Here is a 27,099-nt window from a genome sequence, read left to right on the forward strand (position 1 = left end):
CACTATGGTTAGGTAAATTGTTACTATTAAGGGAAACAGGATGAAGGGTATACTTGAACTCTACTGTTTTTTGCAACTTTCCTGTATATCAAATGATTTCAGAATAAAAAGTTAAAGAAAAGATAGTTTATTGACTTAGAAGATTAAAGGATAATGATTGAAAAGCATGTATGTGACAATAGAGTACTATACACTCGAAGCTTACTTTGAATAGAAGTAATGGAATTTTATTAGTGAGATTTTAATGGATTGGCAAAGAATTGTAACCAGAAGTGTCAGTGTTATGCATAATACCAAAAAGATCATCCAAATTAATTTCTGATCAATTTTGCAGACTTGTCTTTCTAATTAAACTTATTTTTATTTTGTTCACTGGTTAGATACATCTGGCCCAAAGAAGGAAATGACCATAAAAATCGTCAAGAGTTGATGGTTACCCACATATGGTTGCCTAATTGTGGAAAAGATGCCACTGCATTTATTGGAGAAAGGGTAGTCTTTTCAATAAACGGTTTCAAATGAAATAAATAAGACAAAAAAAACCCAGATAATTTCAAAGAAGATATTTATATGGCTGATAAGGAGATAAAAATATTCTCTGCATTATTAGTTATAAGGGAAATTGCAAATTATAAGCACAGTAGTGAATCACTGTCCCCCTCCAAAGTGGCCAACATTAACAGAACCGACAGCACCACCTGTTGCTACTGATATGGATATGACCAACTGGAATTCTCGTAGCTGCTGGGAGTGTAAGTCATACCACTTTGGGAAAAACTAAAGCTAAATAAACATCTACCCTATGACCCAGCAGTTTCACTCCTAGATGTGTACCTTACAGAGATGAATGCTTGTGTTCATCACAAGACATGTATAAAAATGGTCATAGTAGCTTTATTTATAATAGCCAAAAGTTGGAAACAATCCAGATTTCCACCAGTAGTAGAATGGACAGAAATGAAGTGGTCAGAGATGAAACAATATAGGCAAAATAGGTGACAAAGACTCATTATACTTTTCTGTGTATGTTTGAAAGTTTTGATAATAAAAACTAAGGGAAAATAGGGGAAAAAAATAGAAAAAAAAAGTATGATTGGTTGAGGTTTTCCATATGGCTACAGACACCACAGAGAAAGGCTCTCTTTGCTCTGTTATTCAGAAAGAGCCCCAGGCTGCCTACCTGCTCTCTGTTCACACAGCCATAGACAAGCTTGGCAGTCTGCACAGCTTGTCCACTTGTGCATAAAAATCCCAACAGTCTTGAAGAAATGGACATACTTAGGCAACAGCAGGGGAAGCTGAGCCATAGGAACCATTTTGGCCCTTTATTTTCATCCATACACCCTTTTACCTACTTATCTCTCTCTCTCTCTCTCTCTCTCTCTCTCTCTCTGCCTATCCATCCATCCATCCATCCATCCATTTATCCATCCTTTAAATGATGTGGCTCAAAAGGTTACATATTCTACACCTCAACTACATCTTGCTTATTTTTTTAAAAGGATAATTCAATGAATATTTATTTTCAAGGAGGTCTTTTTACAAAGATGTAAGAGACATGACATTAGGGACAATGAAGTAATGTGGATGATCAAGGCCAGCTGTTACTCTCCCTGGACGTCAGGGGGAATGGGAGGCTGGGGTTACTGGAGCTGGGAATGAGAGAGTCATACAGTTAACCTCTTCGTGAGTAGTGCTGACCTTTGGTCTAGGGCCATAGTCAACCCAGGGCAACCTGACAGCAGGAGGTGGCCTTTCTGGCTCTCTGTTCTCTTCCCTCTCTCTGATCTCTGTCTGGGCTCCTCACTGGCTGAGCTCTAAAGCCAGAGGGCACGGGAGCCCTGTTGATAGTCCATACAGGTCAGCCTCCTGGGGCAGAGAAGTGGATGACGAAGAGTAGATTTGGAAAGACGAATAGAAGACCTCTGGTAGAATCATTCACCTACTTATCTGAATGTTCTGCTTAAGCAAACTACTTTGCTTGGTGAACATTTGCTTACTTTGTTTGCTTAATATCTTTTTAAAATAGGATACATTAAGCCTACAGAGTCCCTTGATTTGTTTGAGGTCTTAAGTTTGCCAGTGGTTGAACAGGAACTAAATTCAGATGTCCAGTCCTCCTCCACCTGTGCTCTTTCCTTACCTGTGTCTTCTCTGATGATGCATTTTGTTGTTTGCACTCACATTTTAATGTTTTTGAAATCAGAATATGATTTACAATTTAGCATAAGTTTACTGTGAGGATCATTTTTTTCCCTCCCAAATTTTTATTTTGGAAAAGTGAAAACCTTTTAGAAAAGTTTCATGTACAATAAACACCAGTCTTAGCTTTTTGATTAATGATCATTTGGAGATCCTCATTTTTTATTGAATTGCCACTTATTAAATATTAAATGAGTATAAAACATTTATAGGATATTTTTGAAACATATCAAATAATGGTGCTGCAAGTACTTGTGTACCCACCACTTGATTTAAGAAGTTGATTTTTACCTTACTTTCCAATGAGCCCTACACATCCTTTCCTGATGGCATGTCCTTTCCTCTGACCTCAGAGGTACCAGCCCTTCTGAACTGTTTATAATGCCTTTGCTTTTCTTCATAGACTTACCATGTACATTTATATCACTAATCGATCTGTTTAATTTTCATGTGCTTGAACTTAATATAGTGAATTCACATAATATGCCTTCTTCTGAGACTTGCTTTTCAGTTTTATTGTGTGTTAATGAAAAAATTATTCAGACACTTGTTAAAATGGTAAAGAAGACTTTATTCAAGAGGAACTACTGCAGTGGAGTTTCGTGATAAGGGGGAAGAGAGTTCAGGCTCAACTCTCACACCAACAAACACAAGTGGAGGTTTATACCCAAGGAGCAGTGTGGGAGTCAGTGGACAGACAGTTACTAAGAGGAGACATCAAGGCTAAGGGGATTCTTGCTAGCCAACTCAGTGGGATTTTGGCTGAAGGCAGGCTAGAGTGATATGTTCTAGAGGCTGAGGGGTAAGAATCTGATCAGATACTAAGGGTGAGGGATTTTCAATAAATTGACTCAGTAGGATTCATACTAAAACTGGACCGAATGGGCCAAGGACAGGGCTCAAGGTGTTTGGTAGGAGGAAGAGTCTTTGTTATGTCTGCATCTTCTTGAGAACACCTAATCTACTTCTGGCACCCACCTGCAAGAAAATCTAGAAAATTTAGATGTTAACTTTCTAGTCTGTGCAGAATAGGAGGACACAGTAGGAAATGGGAACAAATGCACAGTGCTAGTTCACCATATCCCCAGCAAATATGTTTTAGTATATGGTAAGGCTGTCTTTCTTTTTCAGAAATCTTTGAAGCTTTAAATTTATTTTACTTCTTTTTAGGTCTGGTCACTCATTGATTCTCCAGTGAACATAATCACAAAAATGCCAATGCTGTTTACTGGCTTTTCTATCGTTATAGAAGCAACCTTTATGAGACTTAATTATGGCAATATAAATCTGTCAATATGGAGGTGTATGGCTGGCAGGAGCTGATTTCTTTAGTGAGTGAGGAGTTAAGAGAGATTCTTTGAATTTGACTTTTAAAGTGTTACCTAGTTAAACTAATCCTGCCTAATTTTTTATAGCTTATTTTAAATCTGTAGACCTTACAACTTAGATTAACCTTGAAAACATTATGCTAAGTGAAACTAGTCAGACACAAAAGGCCACATATCATCTGATTCCATTTATGTGAAATATACAGAATAGGCAAATCCATAAAGACCAAAAGTAGATTAGTGGTTGCCAGGGGCTGGAGGTAGGGGATCATGGGGAGTACCTGCTAAAAGTACAGGGTTCTTTTGGAGACAATGACAATATTATGGAATCAGTGGTGATGGCTGTGCTATTTTATGAATATACTAAAAGAAACCAGTGAATTGTATACTTTTTTAAAGGGTGAATTTTCTGGCATGTGAAGTATATCTCAATGAAAACATTTTATGAGGGAAAGTAAGACCCAGCCCAAATAACCATGTCCTCTGATAAATTATTTATTGTTCCTCTTGGCTGAAAATTAATATTGCCCTCTCTGAATTCCCTTAGCTCTTCATCTGTTATCTCCTATTGAATTTTTCCCTCTTCCTAGTAAATGCTAAGCATCTAAGAACAAAGATTATGTCCTTTTAATCTTTGCAATGCCACAATGTTTATCCCATGTTACATGAATCTATTGAATATTCGTGAAATAAATTCTGAGTTTAAGAATAAAGTTATAAATTAGCAAGTTACAAAAAACTCTTCTGTATGAATATACTTCAGTAAAAAGTTATGAACAATCACCGCACACATGCAGAAAGTATATTAGAACCCACCGCCTGTTTTAGAGGAATGAAATATGCCTTATTTCTTATTCTTTCCTAAGCTTTCAACCTCAGAGCGAGAGGCCTAGGAGTAGGGAATTGAACCTGGGTTTTCTGTTTGCCCCTGTGGGGTTCGAGGGCTCTGTATTTTGCTCTGAGTAGTTCATACTATTGCTGTGAATTCAGCTGAAAATTGTACTCCTCTAGTCTTAATGGTGAAAATATACTCCAAGTACTGTTTGTTTTCATGAAGTACAGTGCCAGAAATGTTTCCAAAAATTACAGAAAATTGAAATGTAAGAATGACTTATGACTAGGCAAGTAGGATGTGGGAACATAAATCAGGTAGTTAGCTAGCTAGCTACAATTTTTATGGAAAGGAGACAAATCCAAGAAATAGAAAGGAAGTAGAATTAGAAATAAATTATTTCTCCAGAGGCATTTCAGGGAATTTCTTTATATGCCTATTTTATCTCAATGATTAATTGAGCATTAGGAAACATTTTATAATTATGCCTTTTGTGGCCTGTGGTATAGCTTTTCTTAAGATCCTTTTCAAAATAGAACTGCATTATTAAGGCAGAAATTTAATTTAGGAAACAATGTGACGTCAGTGTGCTCTGACTTTGAGTTTGTGGAGCTACTATGCAAAGAATGAGTAAAAAATATTCCTGTCACTGACCAGAGCTATTACCAATTGTAAAAATCCCTGGATTGCTCTTGGAATCATTTCCTCCTTTGCCTGTGACATAGTTAAAAGGAATGAATTTTAATTCCTCAGAGTAACTGTCATATTTACCATGGTATGCTATACATTATTTTAAATGAATTGATGTGCCAGGAGATAGAATGTTATTACCCTGTTTTAGATTATCTACTCTGTGTTTATATTTGATTTACACTTTGGTTCTACCTAAGCCATTTCACTGCTTGTCATATATTCAGTCTTTTCAGAGCAATTGGTAAATCATTTATAGGAATAGAATTTTGAAACTTTCCTCATCTCAAATTAACATTTTTATGATAAATAGTATTATCTTGTTTTGAGTGCAGACAGAATACTTTATGATTTTCATTTTTATTTGTACCTTTTAAATTTCTCTGAGTTTTATATTCTTTGAAAAGTGTAGACATTTAAAAATTTTTTCATGATTATGTGAGATTTAATTCTGGAGTGTCCCTCCACCCCAGAATGTGACCTGGAGTTCTCATTAAGATTTTATATTTGTTATATCAATATTTTATATTAATAAAGGTTATATTAATATTTGTATTTTTGGAATAAAGCCTTGAGTTTGCTTGCTTGTTTATCCGTGTCTTTTAAGATCTGTTAGGTAGTCAAAGAATAGCCTATAAAGTCTATGGCCATGCCACCCTGAACAAGCCCAATCCCATCTGATCTCAGAAGGTAAGTAAGCAGGGTTGGGCCTGGTTAGTACTTAGATGGGAGACCACCTAGGAAGATCAGGTGCTGTAGGTATAAAAAAAACAAATAAGGGATTGTAGGCTGACAAAGTTCTTGCAATAGCCTATAAGGCTATAAGGTCTGGCTTCCATAAAATTCATTTTTTTCATTATAAAATATGCTTGCACAAAATTTGGAAACCATCAAAGCAGACAAAGAAGAAAATAATAAACTTCTGTCTGAGTTTAATTTTCAGAGATTCCTATATGCTTTGCACATAATAAGTGCTTATCGATGTACAGCTCCTTTGATGGAGGCCATAGGATTTTCCCAGCATTTTGTCCATCACTATTGCATTTGATCCACTTTCTTCACAGCTAGGTAGCATATTGACTCTGGGGTTAGACTTCTTAGGTAAACTATCTCCTTCACCACTTACTAGCTAGACAACCTTGGGCAAGTTACTTGCCTCTCTTACTCATCTTTTTCTTTTCTAAAATGGGGATCTAATAATAGTACATAAGTCTTAAGGTTGTTAAAAGGTTTAAATGAAATAACAGTGCCTAGTTCACTGAGGGAAAAAGAAACACACTTGTAATTGGAGAAAAAAGAACACTGACAACATACATTCCACTGTGGTCACAGCTTTATGCAGGAAGAAAAAACAAACGAGACATACCCGCATTGCTTCACATGCAGATGACAGCACTAGGATGCACGTATGTGTATGTCTATAGGTGTATAAACAGGCTTCCCCTTTGCACTTAAAGCATTTAAAATGCAGTTCATTTTATTCCCTCCATTGGCCATACTGGAATACTATGAGGCATACATGAAATTTTTTTGTAGGTACCTCTTCCTTCACAAGAAGAAAAAGATAAGTTATTCTAGCATTGAAATTATAAAATAAACTATAAAATATATATGTATCCTGAAAGAAGTCATGATCTTTTACCTACCAGCTAGTATGAATCATTCTCTGAGGCTGTTATAACCTTCATTTATTTTTCTTTTTTGAGAATCAGATTTTTACTCCTTTAATAAAAATCATCAGCATCATTATAAGTTTATTGCACTGACTCTATAGATCAATTTGAGGAACCTTCATTTTTTTTTTAAGATGGCAAATGGTCTTCATTGACATGTCTGCATTTCTGTCCTAGAGTGTACTTTCACCCTGTGCTTTTCGTTTGTAAACCTCCTGCTTACAGTGTGCTCTCATCTTTGAAGCTGAGGACACAGAGAGGATGGTTCTAAAACTAGAATGTTTTTCTTTGGAGAAATAATCTGGAGGGAGCGGCAGTCCAGGTTGGTTCGTGGTTAGTATTCAAAGCATGAGTAGGAACAGCATAGTGTAGCAGAAAGAGCCAGAGACTGAAATCATAAGAGCAGTATTAGTCATAATTCAGTCTTTTGATGCACATGCTCTCAGCAAGTTGCATAACCTCTGAGCCCTAGTTTCATAATCTCTTCTGTGGGAACAATACATCTACCTCAGAGTTAGGAAGACTAGCTAGTGATAACCCCACTCACTACCTTGAGAAACTTAGTCATAAAACCAGTCATACCATACTGCTAATCAGGATCGCCTAAACATGTGGTAACATGGCCTCTTTAGTAGGTACTAAATGTTCAGTTAGTGCCTCCTATGATGTAGGTATTGTTTTAGATCAGCACTGGTCAATAGGAAACTAATAATAGCACATAGGTATTAAAATTTTCTAGTAACTGCATTAAAAGGGTAAAAAGACAGGTGAGATTAACTTTAATAATATATTTTATTTAACTCAGTATATCCAAAATATTATTAGAGCATGTAATTGGTATAAAAATTATTAAGATATTTTCCTTTTTTTTTTTTTGTACTAGGGCCTTGAAATCGGGAGTATGTTTTAATCTTAAAGTACATCTCAATTCAGATTGACTTCTGTTCAAAATGTCAATGTCCACATGAGGCTGGTGGTGACTGTTTTGGACATCTGTCCCCTTACTTTTGGGATTGTAGTCGCGAACATGATACAGAAAGTCCTTTCCCTCAGGAAATTTCCTCTAGTGGAGGGAGACAGACAGCACGTAACAAATATGAGTAGGATAATAGTGGTGTGTGCTAGAAAGAAAATATGATAGTAATGTGAAAGTGGCTGGGAGGGAGCATATCTCAGAGGTGTTGACATTGAACTGAGACCTGAATGATTAAAAAGGCAGAGCTCATCATGTGAAAAGATGAGTGACATTTCTTCTGTTCAATGGGAACTGCCCTAAAGTGAGATAATCTGGCTGTGTTAATGACCCAAATGGTATGGCTGGATTATAGTGAACAAGAAAGCTTGGGATGAGGTGAGATGAGATTGGAGGAATAGGCTCACTGTAGAATAAACACATAAAGGCCATGGTAAGAAACTGAGCCTTTATAGTAAATGAGATGGGAAGCCACTGGAGGGTGTTAATAGGGGCATGAGACACATGTGAGTTTATAAAATACAAGTTAGACATCTATATGTAAAAAAATACTATATATGTGTGTGTGTGTGTGTAAAATTCAGTGGACCAGAAGACCAAACTTTATGTATCTGTAACCATTTTTGAAATAAACTTACATGTAAATCAATCTCTTATCTATAGGCATTTGTATGATTTAGGAAGAACATCTTTTGAGGACTTTACCTTCATTAACTATCACCTTCTCAAATTCCAAAGGAACTCTTGTGGTTTGCTTAGTATAAAGTTCTCACTTATAATTGCTTTATAAACAAAATGCTTTTGAGGAGAGACTAAAAAAATGTTTAAGCAGTGGCTCTATTACTGATTTTTTTTTTTTTTTTATCCTTTGGCAGACATGTGCATTGCTATTGCAATTTCTCTTCTCATGATCCTGATATGTGCAATGGCTACTTATGGAGCATACAAGGTAAGCGGCTTTGAAATAAGCTGGGCCTCTTCCTCAGTCTCCGCCATGTGTAATCTGCGCACTTATCTACAAGGAATAAGATGTAATTATTCTCAGTTATCTGTAAGAACCTTTGGAAGTTTAAATTTTAGTACTATTATGTGGTACTAGGAAAACCAATGTTATTTCTCAGTCATGTTTACTGAGCCTCATTTGTTGAGTCCTTCTGTTTGGCTTACCAGTTGCTATCATGACCTGGTTTAATTGCTATTCCTTCATTTCCCTAAAGATTAAGAAAAGAATTCTCTGAATTAAAAAAAAAAAAGTTGCGTTTTGTAATGTTGAACCTATTAGCATTAACACTATATCTTCTCTTATGTTTAGCAACATGCTGCCTGGATCATCCCATTCTTCTGTTACCAGATCTTTGATTTTGCTCTCAACGCCCTGGTTGCAGTCACTGTGCTCGTTTACCCGAACTCCATTCAGGAATACATACGGCAGCTGGTATGTGGCTGTCCCAATGGCTGTTGCTCTTTCCAGGGGAAGCTGGTAAAGTGAGGGATCGAGGGGTGTTCAGGTGGACATGGCACATATTAATCTGTGGATTTTTAACTTGTATCTGAGTTAGTGATTAAAGATTTTTTAATGTTATCTTGAAGATAAGATTTTTAGTTTGTTAGAGTGCTTTTTTTGGAAAAATATAACCTCCTGAGACAAGTTGGTAACTATGATGATGGTATTGGATGCACTTACCTAACTTATAATCTAGTTGTTAATTGTCTTGTTTTTATACAATGCACTTTGCTGAGTTATCAGCAAAGGATAGCTTTTTGCCTCTGTGTTGTATGGGGAAAGTAGAATTCTACCGTATACTGCATCCCAAACTTATTTCACTGTAGAACCCTGTCTTCCCCAAGCGTCTTTATTGGGATTAGTTTTCTGTTAAATGTCCTTTGTGAGCATGTGTGTAAATATTGATGACTGAGTATTAAGAAATTTGTAGAGGGTGTGAGATTAGAATGCTTCCGTGACTTTATATTTTTCAATTTTTAAACTATGAATGTGTCTTAAAGTTCAGTTTCTTCAAAATCCTAGAATGTTTTAAATGGAGGGGATATTCCCTCTTTCGAGATTTTTATAGTTTCTGAACGTAGGGGAAGGAGCAGGGACTTTCTGGAGTGAGAGAAACAAGACTGGGGATTTGATGTGGAGGCCAAGAGGTTCAGTGGGAAAGAGGCGGGTGGAGGGAGAGGAGATGTGGCAACAGAGGTTTGTGATCTTGTGGCATCGGCCCAGGTCATGTAACTGATGCTCAGCAGACCGAATGAACAGCCTCTAGTGTTTAGCTTCTTAAAAGTGTCTCGGCTGTTATTGTGGATGTCGTTCTTGTTAGTAATAGCTTCTCTTTGTTTTAGAGAACAGGTCCATGTTTTGGTAAAATATTGTGTCAGGAAAATTTTTGCATATTTCCCATGTGCTAATTTTTTACGTTATCCCTTGTGGTACAGCCAAGTGTTTGTGCATGAAGGGGTTTATATGTGACGAGCAGGTTGTACAAAATCCTCTATCTTTAAGGACTTGTGTTTTTACTCTGTATTGATGGTCTGGTGCTGGGGTCCTAAAATCAACCTTGTAAGTATGGAGGAAACCCAATCTCAACATAGCCTGTCATATGAGGGGCCTGGGAAGGGTTGTGTTGATGAAGGAGATACTAAGAAAAGCCCTATGGCAGCCTCGTGACTATTCGAATAGTATGTTGTGCTACAGCCCATATAGTACAGAGATTTAGAAAGCGCATTGAGCCCAATATGCAGGCAAGCCTTTGGAACACTGAGAATGCCACCTAGATTTTCTATTATACCCCACATTGTTCAGTTACTCTGTAGTCATTTGCTTTAGAGCCACTAGTAGTAAAATGATAATATTGGTGATGTTGGCGGTAATTATAATCTCATTTTTTTAAAAATCACCATCTGCTTTTATTTGTAATTACAAACCAAATAATACAAGTGAGCATCTTCAAGATCAGTCTGGGTTGAAAGAGTGATGCCTACAGATTATCACAGTGCCTAAGAGACAGTAAGAAAAGGAATGCTCAAATTCCACTGATTCTTGTTGACAAGTTGAAATATAATGAGTCTAGAGAGACTGAGACAGCTGTGGGAGAGCATCCATTTAATTCTAATGCCTTTTTTGTTTGTGTGGAGTCTTATAAAATGCAGTTAAAATAAGTTGTAGAAGTGTTTTTATGAGTCTTAACTGGGTATAGAAACCACCTTCACTTTTCTGGGGGAAAGGATATAAATATCTTTGTGGAAAGGATCACTTATTTCCACGTTAATTCCCTGTGTTTTAATTAGACACAGAAACAATATGATTTCATGCATTCTTACCCTTTAAGATCAGTACTCAAAAACCTTTCCAGGCTCCAAGGGAAGGCACCAATTTCGTGAGCCGGTCACAAAGAATGACTTAGATTTTATTTCTTAGGTATTTTTTGCCCAGAGTGAAAGGAGACAGAAAATCCCTGGGTGATGTTTTCACCCTGGGGAGGAGGAGTCAGGCATGTGTCACGAGTTTTCTCTGTATTCTTCCTTAGCATTTGGAACTTCTTTGTTGTGTCTCAGAATACTGCTAATGTGGAACTCAAACACATAGTTCTGGCTGATGAAGACGAGATAAAAGGTGACAGTGCACACTGGGCTGCCCTCCTGCATACTTCTCTACGCCAATGAAATGCGGGGCCTCCTTCACTGCTGTGCAGGTCCCGTGGTGAAGTTCTGTCCCTCCCACTAACCGTAGCAGCAGATTCTGATCTTCCTAAAAAAGTCCCCTTTGATCTAATAGTTAATCAATATGATAAGATGATAGGACTTGACTATTTTTTTTAAATACTGTAAATTCCTACTCGAAATATAGAGAAATAACACCAACAAAAATGCTCTCTATAAAGAAGACACTATTTTAATAGGTTTTTCTCCCCCGTACAAGCCTTTTAGAATGGTCTAGAATTTGCAGAAAATACAAATATCAGAGATATATAAGTACTGTCTTCTAACTTTTTATATAGTAGGAGGACTAAATTATGTTTTCTGGTCTCACTCATTCACGAACCTTCCTCTGATTTTTCTTTTTGAGAGTTATTGCCTGAAGTATGAATAGATAGCCTCTTCTCATCATACCGTTATAGCTTTTAATTAGTAGAGGTAGGCTAGAAATTTTGTAGTGGTCTTTAATAACTGTCTGCTTTAACTAATTGTTCTCCGATAAGCACATCTGATTAATGCCTTAGGAATATAATCCTGAGTGATTTAGAAATAAATCCTGAGATTTGCTAATGAGATACTTGTCTTTTGCAGCCTCCTAATTTTCCCCACAAAGATGATATCATGTCAGTGAATCCTACCTGTTTGGTCCTTATTATTCTTCTGTTTATCAGCATTATCTTGACTTTCAAGGTAAGAAGGAAGATTTTACTTATTGCCTAAATGTTATTGAACATATTCTTGTGTGCCAAAGAAGTAAACAAACTTCAGTCAGCTTATTATTTTCTTTTAGATATCTGAACTGCTTTTGACTTTCTAACAATTCTGTCCTTCTCTTACCTATGTGAGAGATAAACACTAATCAGACTTTGACAGGACAATCAAGGGTTACTCCAAAATCTATTAGGATGAGAATAAGTTAATGTAATATTATGCATTATGTAGTATGTATTATATGCTGCAACAGTCATTATAATGTTTGTAATTTGTTTTTAAAATGCAGTATATTCTGAACATCATTCAATCTATTATATGAATTTATCATTATTTAATAAATTACTTATTGTTGGACATTGGGACAGTTTCTACTTTTTCAGTTATTAATATTGCTGCAATGAATATGTTTAAATATATCGTTCATATACTTATGCATATTTTCCTCAAGATACACTTTTTTAAATGAGAGGGTATGCATAATTCCAAGGCTTTTGATAGGTTGCCAAATTGAGCTCCGTAAAAGGCGAGTGACTTAACACTCGCATCAACACTGTTTCCTCTCATCCTCATCAACCGAGGGCTATCTATTCCTTTTCCTCTTTGTAAACCTGATAATAAAAGCATGATTATAATTCATACCTGTGTTCTAATAAGAAAATTTGCAAATCATTATTGGACTTGAACTTTTAATTCTTAATATCTTCCATTGTATATATATTTTGGGGGGGGGCATAAAATTACCTAATTTTTTCAGAATCAATCCTCATTAAGCTCGAGAAAGCTGCATTTAAGGAGAAGATTATTTTAAATAGTTAATACGAAGAAAACGGTAGAAAGAAAATGATTTATTGAAAATCATTTGGATCTACCTTTTTCCCTATAAAACACACTGAGTATTTTGATACTGCATGTGTAGTTTTAGTGGTCAAGGATTTTGGCAAATTTTACACACCAGTGTTGAGGCTTACCACCTCTGCAGCTCTCGCTACCACCACCCAACTTTCTCATCACTCAGTCAGCCACAAATGTGTCCTTTGTCCCTCCAGACCACCCAAGCTGCATGTAGTGTTTGCAGGACCCCTGACAAAAGGCCACAAACTCTCAAATCTCACTCATTACACTTTGTCTTTCAAGGGTAGACTCCCATTTAGCTTCTGCCTGTTTTGGGGTATCTCACCCTTGCCTTCAGATTGTGTGCGTGTTCCAGATTTTATCATTTTTACCTCCAGGATGAAGCTAGTCTCTGCCATTACGAGAAGCTCAGAAGCTGGAACCTCCCAGTGCTCTTTAAAAAGGCATTTTAATTTTATAGGTGTTTTCATTTGTATTGAAAATGCTTACTTGAGATTTCGAATCAGAGGACCTAGTCTTAACTTCTGTCACTGCTGTTGTTAGCTGCGACCAGACCTTCGATTTCTTCATTTACTAAATAGCAGTAATAGTTAAGAAAACAATCCGTAGGGTGATTGTAAGGTTTAAGTGAGCTGAGGTATGGGAAGATGCATCATTCACTCATTTATTCAGTAAATATTTATTAGGGGTCGCCTTTGTGCCAGGCTGTGTTCTAGGCACTGGGCTGTGTAGTAAATAAGAAAAATCCCTGCCCTGTGGTGTTTTTATAAATTTCAAAACACTATTCTCATAATGAAAAGACATCATACAAGTTGTTCACAGCACTATTTCCAACCTGTGGGAAATGTGGACTCATTTTAATATTTATTTATTTGCATATTTATCTCCTTTACTAACTAGATTGCATTTCCTTGAAAACATAGACTGTGCCTTCATTTTTTTATTCTTCTTAGCACAAAGCTGATGCCTCGAACATAGAGACTCAGTAATCCTTCATTTAAACTAATATGGGTAAATGTGTTGTGGTTTCACACATCGGTTTACCCAATTACTGGCTCTCGCAACCTAAATTCGCTATTACTCGTCAGTGGAGTTATCTGTACACCAGTTCCTTGAAGGCCCAAACCAGGACACGGGTCAATTTCGCTCTGTCCAAAGACAGTAGAAGAGGCAGTCTTAACACCTAACTCTCCAAGTCGATGGATGTGATTTGTCAGCGCAAGTTTATTTGAGAAATACACTAAACATTTATTTCTCTGTTCCAGGTTACAGAAATGTGAAATAAGAAAGAAAGTCTCTGAAATAAGTTATTGGGTTTTTAGAGACAGTAGGCCAGAGGTTTCTCTCCTACTGGAGCGTTTAGTAAATGAATGCCTACTGCGGGCTCATGAGGCCCAACACCAGGCACTTCCCCTCAGGTGCCTAACCTCTCTGCTACAGAGCTGTCATTTTAGATGCTTCCTATCAGACAGTTCTTGTTTTAAAGAATCTACTGTTTACTGATAAAATAATGAGTGGCTCATCTTTCGTAACACATAAGTAATATGGTCATACATTCCTTTTCCATTTGTATTGAAATTCTCAAAGAGGCTGGGGCTTATTTCAGTAAAGAATAACATTGGGTAAACCTAAGATTTGAGTGAATTGAATATATTGTGTACATTGTTCAAGAAATATGCCCTTTCCATCTCTCTCTGTCTCATTGTTCATGGTTTCAGATTTGGCAGTTCAGGAAACAATTTTAAAAATAGTATTATACATTGTCATCTTATCACCACAGAAAATTTAAATGTAAGAAGTAATCACCACCAAGTACAAATGCAGCTTAAGATAGCATTCTGAGTATACTACAGAATATTTTGTTACTCTTCTGTTAAATGTCCTTAAATGTCTTTTTTTATAGAACTTCATTGAGATATAATTTGATATAATATTCACCCATTTAAAGAATAGAATTCAGTGGTTTGTAGTATATTCAGAGTTGTGTGATCACATCTTTGTGGTTACACAATGTAATTCCAGAACCTTTGTATCATGTGCCATTTACCCTTACCTCAACCCTTACCCCTAGCAACCTCTAACTTACTTTTTGAGTGTATAGATTTGCCTATTCTGGATATTTCCTATAAATAGAGTCATACAACATGTAGTCCTGGCTTCTTTCACCAAGAATAATATTTTCAAAGTTCATTCATGTTTGGTGTAGCATATATCAGAATTTCCTTTTTATTTCTGAGTAATGTTCCATTGTATGAATATACCATGTTTTATCTATCTATTCATCAGTTAATGCCAATTTGGATTGCTTCCACTTTTTGTCTGTTAAGAATCATGCTGCTATGAACATTTGTGTACAAGTTTTTATGTGGCAATGTTTTCATTTCTCTCAGACATATACCTAGGAGTGGAGTTGCTGGGTTATACAGTAACTCTGTTTAACCTTTTGAGGAACTGCCAAACTGTTTTACAAAGCAGCTGCACCATTTTAAATTCCCACCAGCAATATATGAGGGTTCCAGTTTCTCCACATCTTTAGACTTCTTTTAATCAAAGAATTTTAAAGCTAGACAGGGATTTTTAAACTATTTACTTCTGATTCAACAGCAGGTGATTGACACGAAAGTGTAAAGCATTCCTAGTTCAGATATCTTCTGTGAACTCAGGCTTTGTTTCTGGCGTGTCTTTATTCTGGACATTAACTTAAGTATTCTTTTTGGATATTTCATTATGAAAATGGAAATGTTTTAAAGTGAATTTTATTGATTATTTAGCAAACTTATATTCTGTAAACCTTTTTTAAAAAAAATTGACTTGATAATAAAATTATAGATAATCAGGTACAATAAAAATCCCAAAGACCCTGAGTTAAATATGGTGAGAAATGGGTTAATTGTTCTGTGAATCTTGGGGCACTGTTTTTGATGATTGTTCCTTCCAGCTACTTTTTCTTAGATATTTCTCCTGCTCTCAATCCTTCCCCTCCCAGAAAGTGGTGGGACAGAATAAAGCTAGAGTAGCACCCTTTGCCAGAAAGTTACTGTATCCAAAATTTGTGATTTTAAAAGGCTTTTGGTTTAGTGGAGTCCATATATGCATTTATAATTTATGTAAATAAAAGTTTTGTAATGGCTTTAATGTAAGATGATGTTTGACATTGTCCAAGGTTAGAAATTTAAAGCTCTAATAATCACCACTCACTTTCAGGGTTACTTGATTAGCTGTGTTTGGAACTGCTACCGATACATCAATGGCAGGAACTCGTCTGACGTCCTGGTTTATGTTACCAGCAATGACACGACGGTAGGTGTGATGTTAGTTAATGTGGAGGTCTCTCCCATCCAAGATGTGAGGGCTTCTATGTTTCTAGTGTTTGCTACCTTTTAACTGCGGTTGAAACATACCACAGTTGAAATCCTGTAATCTGAGGATTCATAGTTGAATGAAATATGTTTCATTTTCCTTAAAGTATGTTAAAATCCAGATGGCTCATCTTCTGGTTTATTTTAAAAAATATTACAGGTAGGTAATATATGTACCTTCTCCATATTTATGTATCTTAAACCTGAATTATTAAACCACTGTATATAATTCTACATATCAATTCGGCATAGTATAACCATACTATCTCACTATGACTATACTATCTCATTTGACATGTGAAATTAAACTTAGAAATATGATATAGGTAACGAAATAAGAATGGCAGAGGTTACTATGTCTTTAAATATGTCCTTCATGTGAAAACCTGAGTGAAAAATTTAGATGATCTGTGTTCCACTACTAGTTGTTTATACTTAAAAATTTTAACCTATCAGATATGATTCTGGAAAACATGCCTTCACTGGAAGAGTCCTGGGAATCATTTGTACTTTATGTAAATTATTTTAAACTACTTGGCTCATGGTAAGATGAAAGTGTAAGTCCTCTAGGTATTAACCTCCCTGTGTGTGCATCACCTTTGCATTCAGCACAGTGCCTGACGCAGTTCTCTGTATAGGTAGGTGTTCAAGGAGTGACTAACAAAAAAGGTGGCGACGGATGATAGGAACATGTGGATGGTTCAAACTGGATAAAATAGGAGGGGATAGAATGGACAGGACAAATGCAGGGTAAATATAAATGGTATGTCCAGTCTAAACCAGAACAGAGTTTTATGTTTTGCTTTTTTTATAAGTTCTGGTGACATACTGAAATAATTTATCCTGTTTTTGTCTTTACTTCTTGGTATATAAATGGAAATAAAACAATTTCATACTTTATATTAAATATACAGTAATACCAGCTGGTATTACTGAGAACTCAATGGAATATCTGAGAGAAAGCATGTTGTACATGAATAGGTTTCCTAAGTACTCACCAGACATCTGTTTAGTTGATTCAAATGTCTATGAGCAGTGGTTTAAGAAGAGCCTCTGTGACTCATAGACATGGGTAATAGACTAATGGTCACCAGAAGGGAGGGAGGAAGTAGGTGGGGTTAAAGGGGTCAAATATGTGGTGACAGAAAGAAATCTAACTGTGGGCAATGAACACAGTACAATTTATATGTATGCCTTACTGTTGAATTGTATGCCTAAAACTTACTGGATTTTGTTAACCTATGTCACCATAATAAAAATAAAAATAAAAATAAAAAAGAACAGGCTCTGCCATGATCAGATGCACAAAACTCATCATACCCAGATGCTTAGCAGACTCTTTTTGAGGTCTGCAGAATACTATGCACAGATTACAGTAATACAGGTTCTACTAAATTCTTTTAAGAATTTCTCCTGGGTAAGTATATCTCTTTAAATAACTATTCAAAATTATTGTAATTCTGATAAAATTACTGGCTTAAAGAATGTTTTCCTTCTGGGTTACTGAGTATTTAGTTATCTTTTTTTCTTAAAAAAAGAGATCTCAGAGTACATAGTGCTTTTTAACGGGACATCCCTAGCTTTTCCAAGCATAGGCCTCTATTCTTTAGAAAGGCTTCCAGTTTGGCAATATTTGTGGTAAGTAGGATTTGGGACCATAAACTAGTGCCAACTATGCATATTTCCTAGTGTGTTGACATAAGATGCTGGGAAATTGCTTGATGGTGGTCGTTGGTCATTATCGAAGCAGTCGTTCTTTATCAGCTTGCCATTTTTAAGATAAGGAAACTGAGTTGCTGCTGATAATGTTACTAGTTTCTCAAAGTTCCCAGGGAACATTTTATTTTTTTTTAAAGAATGGTATTCCTGGGAAAGGAAGATTTATCGTTTCTCATAACTCAGTTGCATTGATAATTCACTCTAAAATAGAGGGCTAGATCACCACCTGAAGTCTCAGCTTTTAAATATAATGGTATTGTGGTTATTTTAAAGTGCTTTTATTATATATAAAATTCCTTAATATTGTAAAAAATGCAGTAAGTGCTCAGATTTCCAGTTGTCTAATAAATATCATGATTTTTCTAGCAGTTTATTTGAAACAGGATACGTAGGTCATTATGTATTTTAAATTTCTAAAATTTTTTGTTAAAGAAACAAGTTTGTGCCAGACTAGATTTTTCTAATTGTATACCTATAATGTAGTCCTCTGTATTTCTAGTAAGTCGGATCTAGAGTCTTCTAATATTCATATTCCTTTTTTTTTTTTTTCCAAGATTTCTTCATAGTTGATCATTTGCTCTTCCACCAGGAGGCTGATAACATCTGGTTGAATCTATTTGTCTGAGATATTTGCAACCCTTGCTACCTAATGCATAGATTCATTGATTCTCTGGAGGTTACAATATGGCGACAGTCAATCATTCCTTTTTCATTTATTAGCTGGGAAATTCGTATAAGGAGACGCTTTCCCTCCTGTACTATCTATCCAGTAGTGTTTGTGACATGGATAAATATACTTGGTTTTATTCTCTTTATGTATCAGATTTCAGAGTGCCAAGTAGGCCTATCATTCTCTAGTGTCAACCAGTAAGGTGTTTTTTGTTTTTGTTTTTGTTTTTAAATAATAAATAAACTCATAAAAAGAGGCCTATTAGAAGAGCTGGGGAGGTTGACCTGAAAAGTACAACTATTTTAACAAATTTTATCAGTAAACCTAAGTAAAACTTACCTATTATTCTATACCTATTTTCAAACTTTCAAAGGAGAAAAATAAAAGCTTTCTCTAAAAAGCTAGCACTTTGTGGTTAATGTCCTTATTAATACTCAAATCATCTCACCCTTAGCCAGCCAGAGCCTCTTCAAGCTGGCGCCCAGATTTTTGACACAATCTGATAGTCTTCAATAGCTACTGTGCTGTCTGGTACAGCAACGTGTTCTAGGCTAATTTTTACATTGCCTATCCCAGACCGAGGATCAGCCATTCAAGGAGCCCAGCTCTCTTTTGGTGGGACCATAATCTGGATTTCTAGGGGTGGAGAACATATTTTTTTTTCTTTAAGCAGGACTCTGCATGTTTAAAGATTGTTTTAGCTGAAACTAAAGGAGTTAGTGTTAGCATTCTAACTTTAAAAAAAAAGAATGTATGCTGGAGCCACACTCTTGAGACTCTAAAGGGAGGTTGGAGCAACCCAGTTCTGTCATTGTCCCTGGTCTCCAAAGCTATATTAAGATCCTTACAGTGTGTAATAGTGTATGTTTATCTTTTGTCCAAGTCTTTTTTTGGAATCTACATGGACATAATAACATGTTGTGTCTTTCACTTCCTATCAGATATTAGACCAGATGGCTTTTCTCCCAGGCTGAATAGTCTCAGGGTGACCTCTGTGGAAAGATACTGGGGCTCTTGTTGGTAGAAAATAAATGCGCTCATTTTTCCTTCTTTCAAACAGTACACATATTATCAGCCAGACATATACTTTCCCAAATGTTACTCAGGGAGGATAGATAAGAGTTATTAGATATTGGAGATGGTTCCCGGGGTTAATCTCTCCTCCATCTCCCCTGTCAAATCAAAGCAGAAACCTTTGAAAGAAACACTTAAGACAGAAAAGTCCCAGACTCTGTTAGTTCTTAATGCCTTGGGTCTTGGTATTTTTTCCATGGCGCCCTTAGGCTGTTGCGGAGACGGTTAGGAAGAAGAGTCCAGTTGGAGTCTGGAGATGCAATAACTAACATGGATAAGGGAGAGGGGATGAATGGCAATGCTAGCATCCCCCACCCCTGTCTCCATGGCTTTTTTTTCTCTCTCCCAAAGCTGGCTTTGTTATTGTTATTGGTTACTATCAGGTTAGTAATTACAAACTATATCCAACTCCTAGATTCAGCCGCAAGGCCACCACCATGTTATTAGCTATTTCTTCTCAAGTATCTTTTTCTTATCCTTGTCCCTAGAGCAAGAAATCCCAGAATAGGTCAGGCATGTGTGCCCTCCATGCAATGTGTCCTTGTGTGCAAGTCCACACCTACTTCTGATGACCTTGTTGCTCCAAGCACCAGGCATCCTGCCAGGACTGCAGGCATCTCTCACAACATTAGGCCAAAAGAAATACATAATTGTTCATTTCATTAAGCAGTCAGGTCCAGAGAAGAGTAGTAGCTAGTCTAGTACCTAACAGATATTGCTGTGTTTTCCTTGAAAATTTAAAATATCCCAAGGTGCTTCTTTGAGTGACCACAACACACAGTTGGATACATTCCTTTTAGAACACTGTTGTAGAATTCACATTCTAAATACATATTACTCATACCATAGTCTCTACCCTAGCTCCATCAAAATTCTGTCTTAAGAGGAACTATATACATTATAGAAACATTTTCATGTTAAAATTTATGCAAATTGAGATTTAAAAAACAATTTTAATGTGTGCAATCTTGTTTTGCCAGTACCAGTGAAGATGTGAGCCATAGCAGTACCCACTGTCAGTGGTCCCCAGCTTTTTTTGGCACCAGGGACTGGTGCTGCTATGAGAATCTAAGGCCTGATGATCTGAAGTGGAGCTGAGGCAGTGATGCTAGCGCTGGGGAGCGGCTGCAAATCAAATGAAGCTGCTACACTGGCCTGCTGCTCACCTCCTGCTGTGTGGCCCAAACCGATACCAGTCCGCAGCCCGGGGGTTGGAGAGCCCTGCCCAATATTTTGTTAAATCCAACAGTAGAAAACTCGATTCTTTTGGAATTGGGGTACTTTAAAAGCAGTGTGATTAATATTTGGTGAAAATAATGTCTGAAATTATGATTTCAGATAAATCATAATCTTGGTTAATGTGGGAATTTTTCTAACTAGGGATAATAAGAAATTTTAAAACTTCATGGAATATGTTATGCCATGTCGTATTGTATGTGTTATGATAGGAGGATTACAATTAAGCAATTGATTTTTATACTCTTATCCAGGTTCACAACAAAACTAGGTTTATTGGAAATGTTCTTCCAGAACTTTTAGGTTTCAAATAGCTATGTGTTGATTTGATGGCTCCAGGTGCTCTCTGTATGAAATAACTGGAAAGTTGTATGGGTCAGAGATAATGTCCAACAGATTAGGATATTTTGTTGTGCTAATCCTGGTGAACACATACAGGTTTATTTTGACTTCAAGAAGTATTTTGCTGTGTGGAGTTTTCTTTTGAGTCTGACCACTTGAAAAACACAATTAAGAAGAAGTCAGTGGCCTAGTAAGGCCAGATTATCTCTCCAGCAGCCATTTCCCAGTGGATTCTCTCCAAAGGACCTGAGATTAATTAAGGCTGACCTTGGACAGTCAAAAAGCCACAGAACAAATTCTCAGTTGACTAAGAGGGTTTGGGGGTGGTACGGGGTGGAATTTAGTAATATTCTCAATGACTTTCAAATATTGTACATAAAAATTCAACTGTTTTTCCTTCTGTTGCTTTGAAAAGTAAGGTTATTCATTACTTTCTAGGAATAGGTTGAATATGGTTAGAAACAAGTTTCTAACTAGGTAACCTAAGTTCTGTTTATCCCACCCCCCCCACCCCCCACCGTAGAGCGATCAAAAGGGAGGGAGTGAATTAAATTGACGATTTAGAGATTTTTACTTAGACTTCAGAAGTTCCGTCATACCTGAGAAACTGGACGGTGACCAAGATGAATGCATGCGTAGTCATCACCTTGCGTATTCTTCAGAAAAGTTCTAACTCTGACATGGTGTGATGAGGGCTTTTCCCTGAAAGGCTTGTTAGTAGACTGGCTCTTAAGGTTTTTTTCAGCCCTGGACATTTCAGAATAATGTACTCTAAACGTACCTTACAAACAAAACAACTCAACCCCACACATGTTTCTGATATCTTCATAGGTGCCCACGGCTTCAGGTATTCTTCTCTGGCAGTTCTAGTAGAAAAGTATTGTGAGTGAGATTTCCCGAAAGCTTTTCCCCTGCTTTAATGGTGGTTTCACTGTTCAGGTGACAGTATGTGACATTAATTTAGCTTTTCTTCCTTCTATCAATAAAATACAGCATTCAAAAAAAAATCCTAATCTGCTGGAAATTATCTCTGACCCATACAACTTTCCAGTTATTTCATATAGAGAGCACCAAATCAACATATAGGAGCTGTCAAATCAACACATAGATATTTGAAACCTAAAAATTCTGGAAGAGCATTTCCAGTTAATCTAGTTTTTGTTGTGAACCTGGATTAGAGTATAATAATTAATTGCTTAATTGTAATCCTATCATAGCAAGTGAGATCAATTTATGGTAGTCTTGCAGTGGACTGAGGATAAAATTACCTTGTTTTCATTGTTTTACTTTAAAAAAAACTTACAGAACTTGACTTATTTATCACAATATCCAAAATAGAGTTCATATTAATTTTTACTCCAGAGACAAATGAGACATTGAATTTTATTTTATTTTTTTAACATTCTAAGAAAGGTTTCTGGGAAATACCTTAAGGAAATAGTAAAAAAAAAAAAAAAAATGTGTTCTTTAACATTGTTTTTAATAGCAAAAGTATCCAATCTCATTGCTAATAATTGGGGACTGGTTTGGTTATATAAGGTTATATCCACATGATAAAATGTCTTTATTGATACAAAAATTATTATGAGCAATGTAACAAGCAGAAGAAAGACATGTTTTAAAAAACAGAATATGGAAGTTTACATTTCGGTTACAGCTATAAAAAAAAAAATGAAGCTTATAAACATGGATTAGATCATGATAGAATATTAAGTGATTTGTTGGATTCCAGAAATCAAAGCAGGAGATATTTCTCTCTTTCCATCTGTGTAATGGAGGGAGGGAGGGAGATGTATGGAGAAGGAGGAACCAGGTGTGCGGGAATCTGAGATCTGGGGTTCTAAGCAGTCCTTCCAGCCCTAGCCACCTCTGGAATGAATAGTGTAGAATCATTAAGGAGTTATGCACAGTAGGTGGCGTAGCACGTTCAGGTTTGGGAGGTTTGGGGGACGCGGAGGGGAAGCAGCTGGGATGCCTCTGGTTAGGGTTACCGTGGTGACAGCTCACAGTTCATTCCTCCTATTTCTTCAGTAGTTGAATTAGATATTTTTATTTTAGATAAAAATATAGGTTTTAAAAGATACATTTATTTTGATTTATAGCTATATATATTTAGATATAGTTATTTTAGATATATTTATTTCAATAGTAGATATTTAAGTGCTCAGAATCCTTTTTAACTTTCAATTTGGGCCGCTATATCATTTTAGCATTCCCTGCCCAAATATCTCACTAATGAGAATTTTTTACCCAGTTGGAAAGATTTAAAATGCGAATTCTAGAAGTATACTCTGTAAAAGAATTCGAGTAGTTTCTCTGCTGAGAATTGAGAGAAATAATGACTTCTATAATATCAAATGAGGACAATGTATAGCAGTTTTTCAGTGAATTGAAAATAAACTCATCCATCTCATTTCCCTTAGGAAATGATTCCTTATTGGTGGGAGGAGGAGTTCTCACTGGAACCCCCCCCCCACCCCAAGTTTGTTTATGTTCTCCCCATCTCCTGTTGTGTTGGATTCTTTGGATAAAACATGCCATTGGTTATAAACAGCACCATTATTTTGTTATAAGGGACAGCTTAAAATCGAGTGTACCTTAGAATCAAATATACAGTTATATGTATGTATGTATGTGTTTACTTACACGTATTTATTATATGTAGAAGTATTTATCTATGGAGAATACTATGGTGAAAGTTTAAAAGCAGTTATTCTAGATGCCTTAAAGATAAGCCCAGACTTTCTGTTTGTGATGATTCTATTCTCCAGTGGGTGCCCAAATAGCTGATTCTATTCTCCAGTGGGTGCCCAAATAGCTATTTCAGTTAATCATAGAGATTCATGAGTCAGTTATCTCCCCTTTCCTGCTTGGCCTGAGTAAAGGAAGCTCACATCTAAATAGAAAGATGTGGTGTGACCAATTTAAGACAAGCATTCAGTGTAAATGCTGCCTGTTTTAAACAAGATACATATTCTGGCTTCTTGGGATTAATTTAAATGGACCTTGGAAGACTTAAGTGCCCCTGAATGAAGAGACTGTTGTGGGGCCAGTGCTTCCACAACTGACATCATCCTATCTTCCAAGGTCAGAATTCAGAGTGATGCTTTTCTGTAATACAGTCAAAGGCAAACTTTTTCTATCAAAATCTAGAGAGTAAGTATTTTAGGCTGTGCAGGCCATATCTCTGTCATAACTGTTACTGAACTCAGGTTCAGCTGCTTGCCACCCATAAGCCAGTAACTCAGGAGACCAGAGTTTGGTAGAAGGAAAGCAGGTTTATTCAAGAGCCAGCATCCCGAGAGGACAGCGGACTTCTGTCACAGAGGCTGTCCTGCTGCTTCACTTAGAGGGAGGGGAGTGGGCGAGGGATACGGGAGTAAAGCTCCAGGAAGAGGGCTGTATCCTGGAGGAGGCGGTGGGGGGCGGTGTGGGGAGGGTATCCTGGAGGAGCACAGGTGGCCAAGGCCGGCTAACTTGTCTCTGGCCTTGGTTTGTTTCTCAGCCTCCTGGAGGGGAGACACATAAAACAAGAGTTAATGAGGAGGGAGTGGGGTGGGGCTTCTCTTTCAGGGTATCAGTCAGCCTGATGAACCCTCCTTCGTAGCCTGCTCTGATAAGCACCCTGGAGCTGGTCAAGCAGAGGTTGGGAGGATGTGGTGATCAGTCTTTAGGCCCCAAGCAGCCTGGGGACTATTAGCTCCCTTTGAAATCTGTTTCTAGAGTTCTTAGTCAAGTAAACTATTTATCTGCAAGTTAGATATTAATTAACAAGGCATATTTATGTACTTAAAATATGAAAGTGAGATAATAAGGACAAAAAAGGAAAAAAGAATTAAAATAGTGACAATCATAAGACCAGAATTAAACCACAACCATCACCGTTACAGTCCCCACTGTCATCTCTTCATCTCCATTTCTATGGCAGTTTTGTTGGTCTCCCTGTAGTGGACTCGCGAGACACTAATTTAATGAAATGCTCAACACAGCAGTGAGACGTGGTTTTCAGTTCCTCGAGTTGGAAGGAGAGTTTTACAGTGCATTTGCTTTCCAGTTGTCAAAGCCTGCCTACACCATTTAGTTGTGCTTATTATGCTTACTTCGAACATTCTGTAAGAGATTAATTTTAACACTCATAAGAGATTAATTTTAACACTCATACAGTTAAGCTTAACTTTACAGTTTCTTCTAGGACAGGTTCTCCTACCACAGATTCCCAGTGGTATCCAGGAAAATAAATCAGAAAGCCAAGGGAGTAGGCATACAAAAGTGGAAGGGCCAGGGCAGAAATAAGCAAATTATAATACTGTTATATTAGGTAAAGCCTGCTTGAATCAGAGAAAAAAGCTGCGCCAGAGAAACGAAGCCTGTGTGCGATTAGTGTGGGCTTACGGTTCCTGTTACACAACTATTCATCCCTGCTTTTGTAGGGTGAAACCAGCTATAGGTGATACATAAACAAGTGTGGCTGTGTTCCAATAAAATTTATGGATGCTGAAATTTAAATTTTATAATTTTCACATATCATGAAACGTTTTTCTTTTAAACCATCGAAATGTAAGAACCATTCTTTGTTTGCAGGCCACACAAAAAACAGGTGGCAGGCCAGGTTTGGCCCACGTAGTTCACAAAACCCTGCCTAGTAGAAATTTAAGCCCAGCTTTCTAGGTATTTGTAGGACAACTATTCCATCCGGGAAATTTCATAGCCCCAGCTTTGGGCCTAGACAGACCTCACATTTGAGTTTTTCCTCTTCTCCAGGTACATTGGCTAATAGCAGCACCTCATATTTTGGTTCTTTTTAAGGATATCTTTTTCCTGAGAAAGTTTGAATTCTCCCGTATCTCTTATTTTGCCTACAGATCTTAATAAAGCATGTATTGAACAAACTATAGTAGAAATCTAATAAAATAATAATTTACAATAGTTGCTAAAGTCTTGAAAAACAGTAACTGAAACTGTTACATGCAGTGGTACCCACTGTCTATTCAAATATTCGTTCATTAAATTTGTATTTTACTTTACTATCGGGGAAAAAACAAAACACATCTTCCTCTCTCACCCTCCCTTCCTTCTTTGCCTTTCTCTCTATATCAATCTATCTATTCAACGTATATAGAAATAAAAACTTTGTAACCCAGTTAATATCCACTTTGCCTTATTTCTGGGTTATTTTAATACTCAGTTGTCTTATTTTGCATTATGTCCAAGACTGTAAGCCTTTCATAAATGTGGATTAAAATTAAGATTAGTTGAGCCTTAGTACATTTCACATGCAATGCTAATAAGCAGTTACTTGTGCTTATTTATTTCACCAACCTTGCGAGACAGAGACCGTCATCTTCCTCATTTACAGAGGGAGAAGAGTGAGGCCTAAAGAGGTAAGGAACTGGCCCAAGGCCCAGAGTTGCGAAGTGGCGGGCCAGGTGGTCAGCTCCACAGCCCATGCTCTCAGCCGCTGCCCCAGTGTACCGGTCTTCTCGGCTTGGTGGCATAGAAAAGTACTGTGTTTGTTTGGCACGCTGTTGTGAGCGAACACTGGTAGATGAGCTCTAGGCTTCCCGGCAGAACGTAAATTCTCTTTATCAGACCCCTGCATTAGCTTATAAGCTGTGTGCTGACTCAGACCTTACATGTTTCAGTTAGTGTGGTACCCTCAGTGCCTGGCACACCGTACAACCAACATTTGTTGGTGAAAGGAATGAACGGCATTTAATAAGTCATTCATCTTGCTTA

General features: G+C 36.9%; 1 protein-coding gene and 1 pseudogene across 1 annotated transcript in view; both read left to right on the forward strand.

Annotated features, from left to right (window-relative positions):
• The window catches only part of LAPTM4B (lysosomal protein transmembrane 4 beta), a 62,168-nt gene that overhangs the window by 25,114 nt on the left and 9,955 nt on the right, over positions 1–27,099 (forward strand). The window contains exons 3-6 of the mRNA XM_016157842.2: positions 8,574–8,647; positions 9,011–9,133; positions 11,989–12,087; positions 16,168–16,263. Of these exons, the coding sequence (XP_016013328.2) occupies positions 8,574–8,647; positions 9,011–9,133; positions 11,989–12,087; positions 16,168–16,263 (392 nt within the window). The remainder of the gene's footprint in view (positions 1–8,573; positions 8,648–9,010; positions 9,134–11,988; positions 12,088–16,167; positions 16,264–27,099) is intronic.
• Positions 5,692–5,814, forward strand: LOC118612165 (annotated as a pseudogene).

Source organism: Rousettus aegyptiacus, unplaced genomic scaffold (genome assembly GCF_014176215.1).
Source record: "Rousettus aegyptiacus isolate mRouAeg1 unplaced genomic scaffold, mRouAeg1.p scaffold_m13_p_15, whole genome shotgun sequence".
NCBI classification, from domain to species: domain Eukaryota; kingdom Metazoa; phylum Chordata; class Mammalia; order Chiroptera; family Pteropodidae; genus Rousettus; species Rousettus aegyptiacus.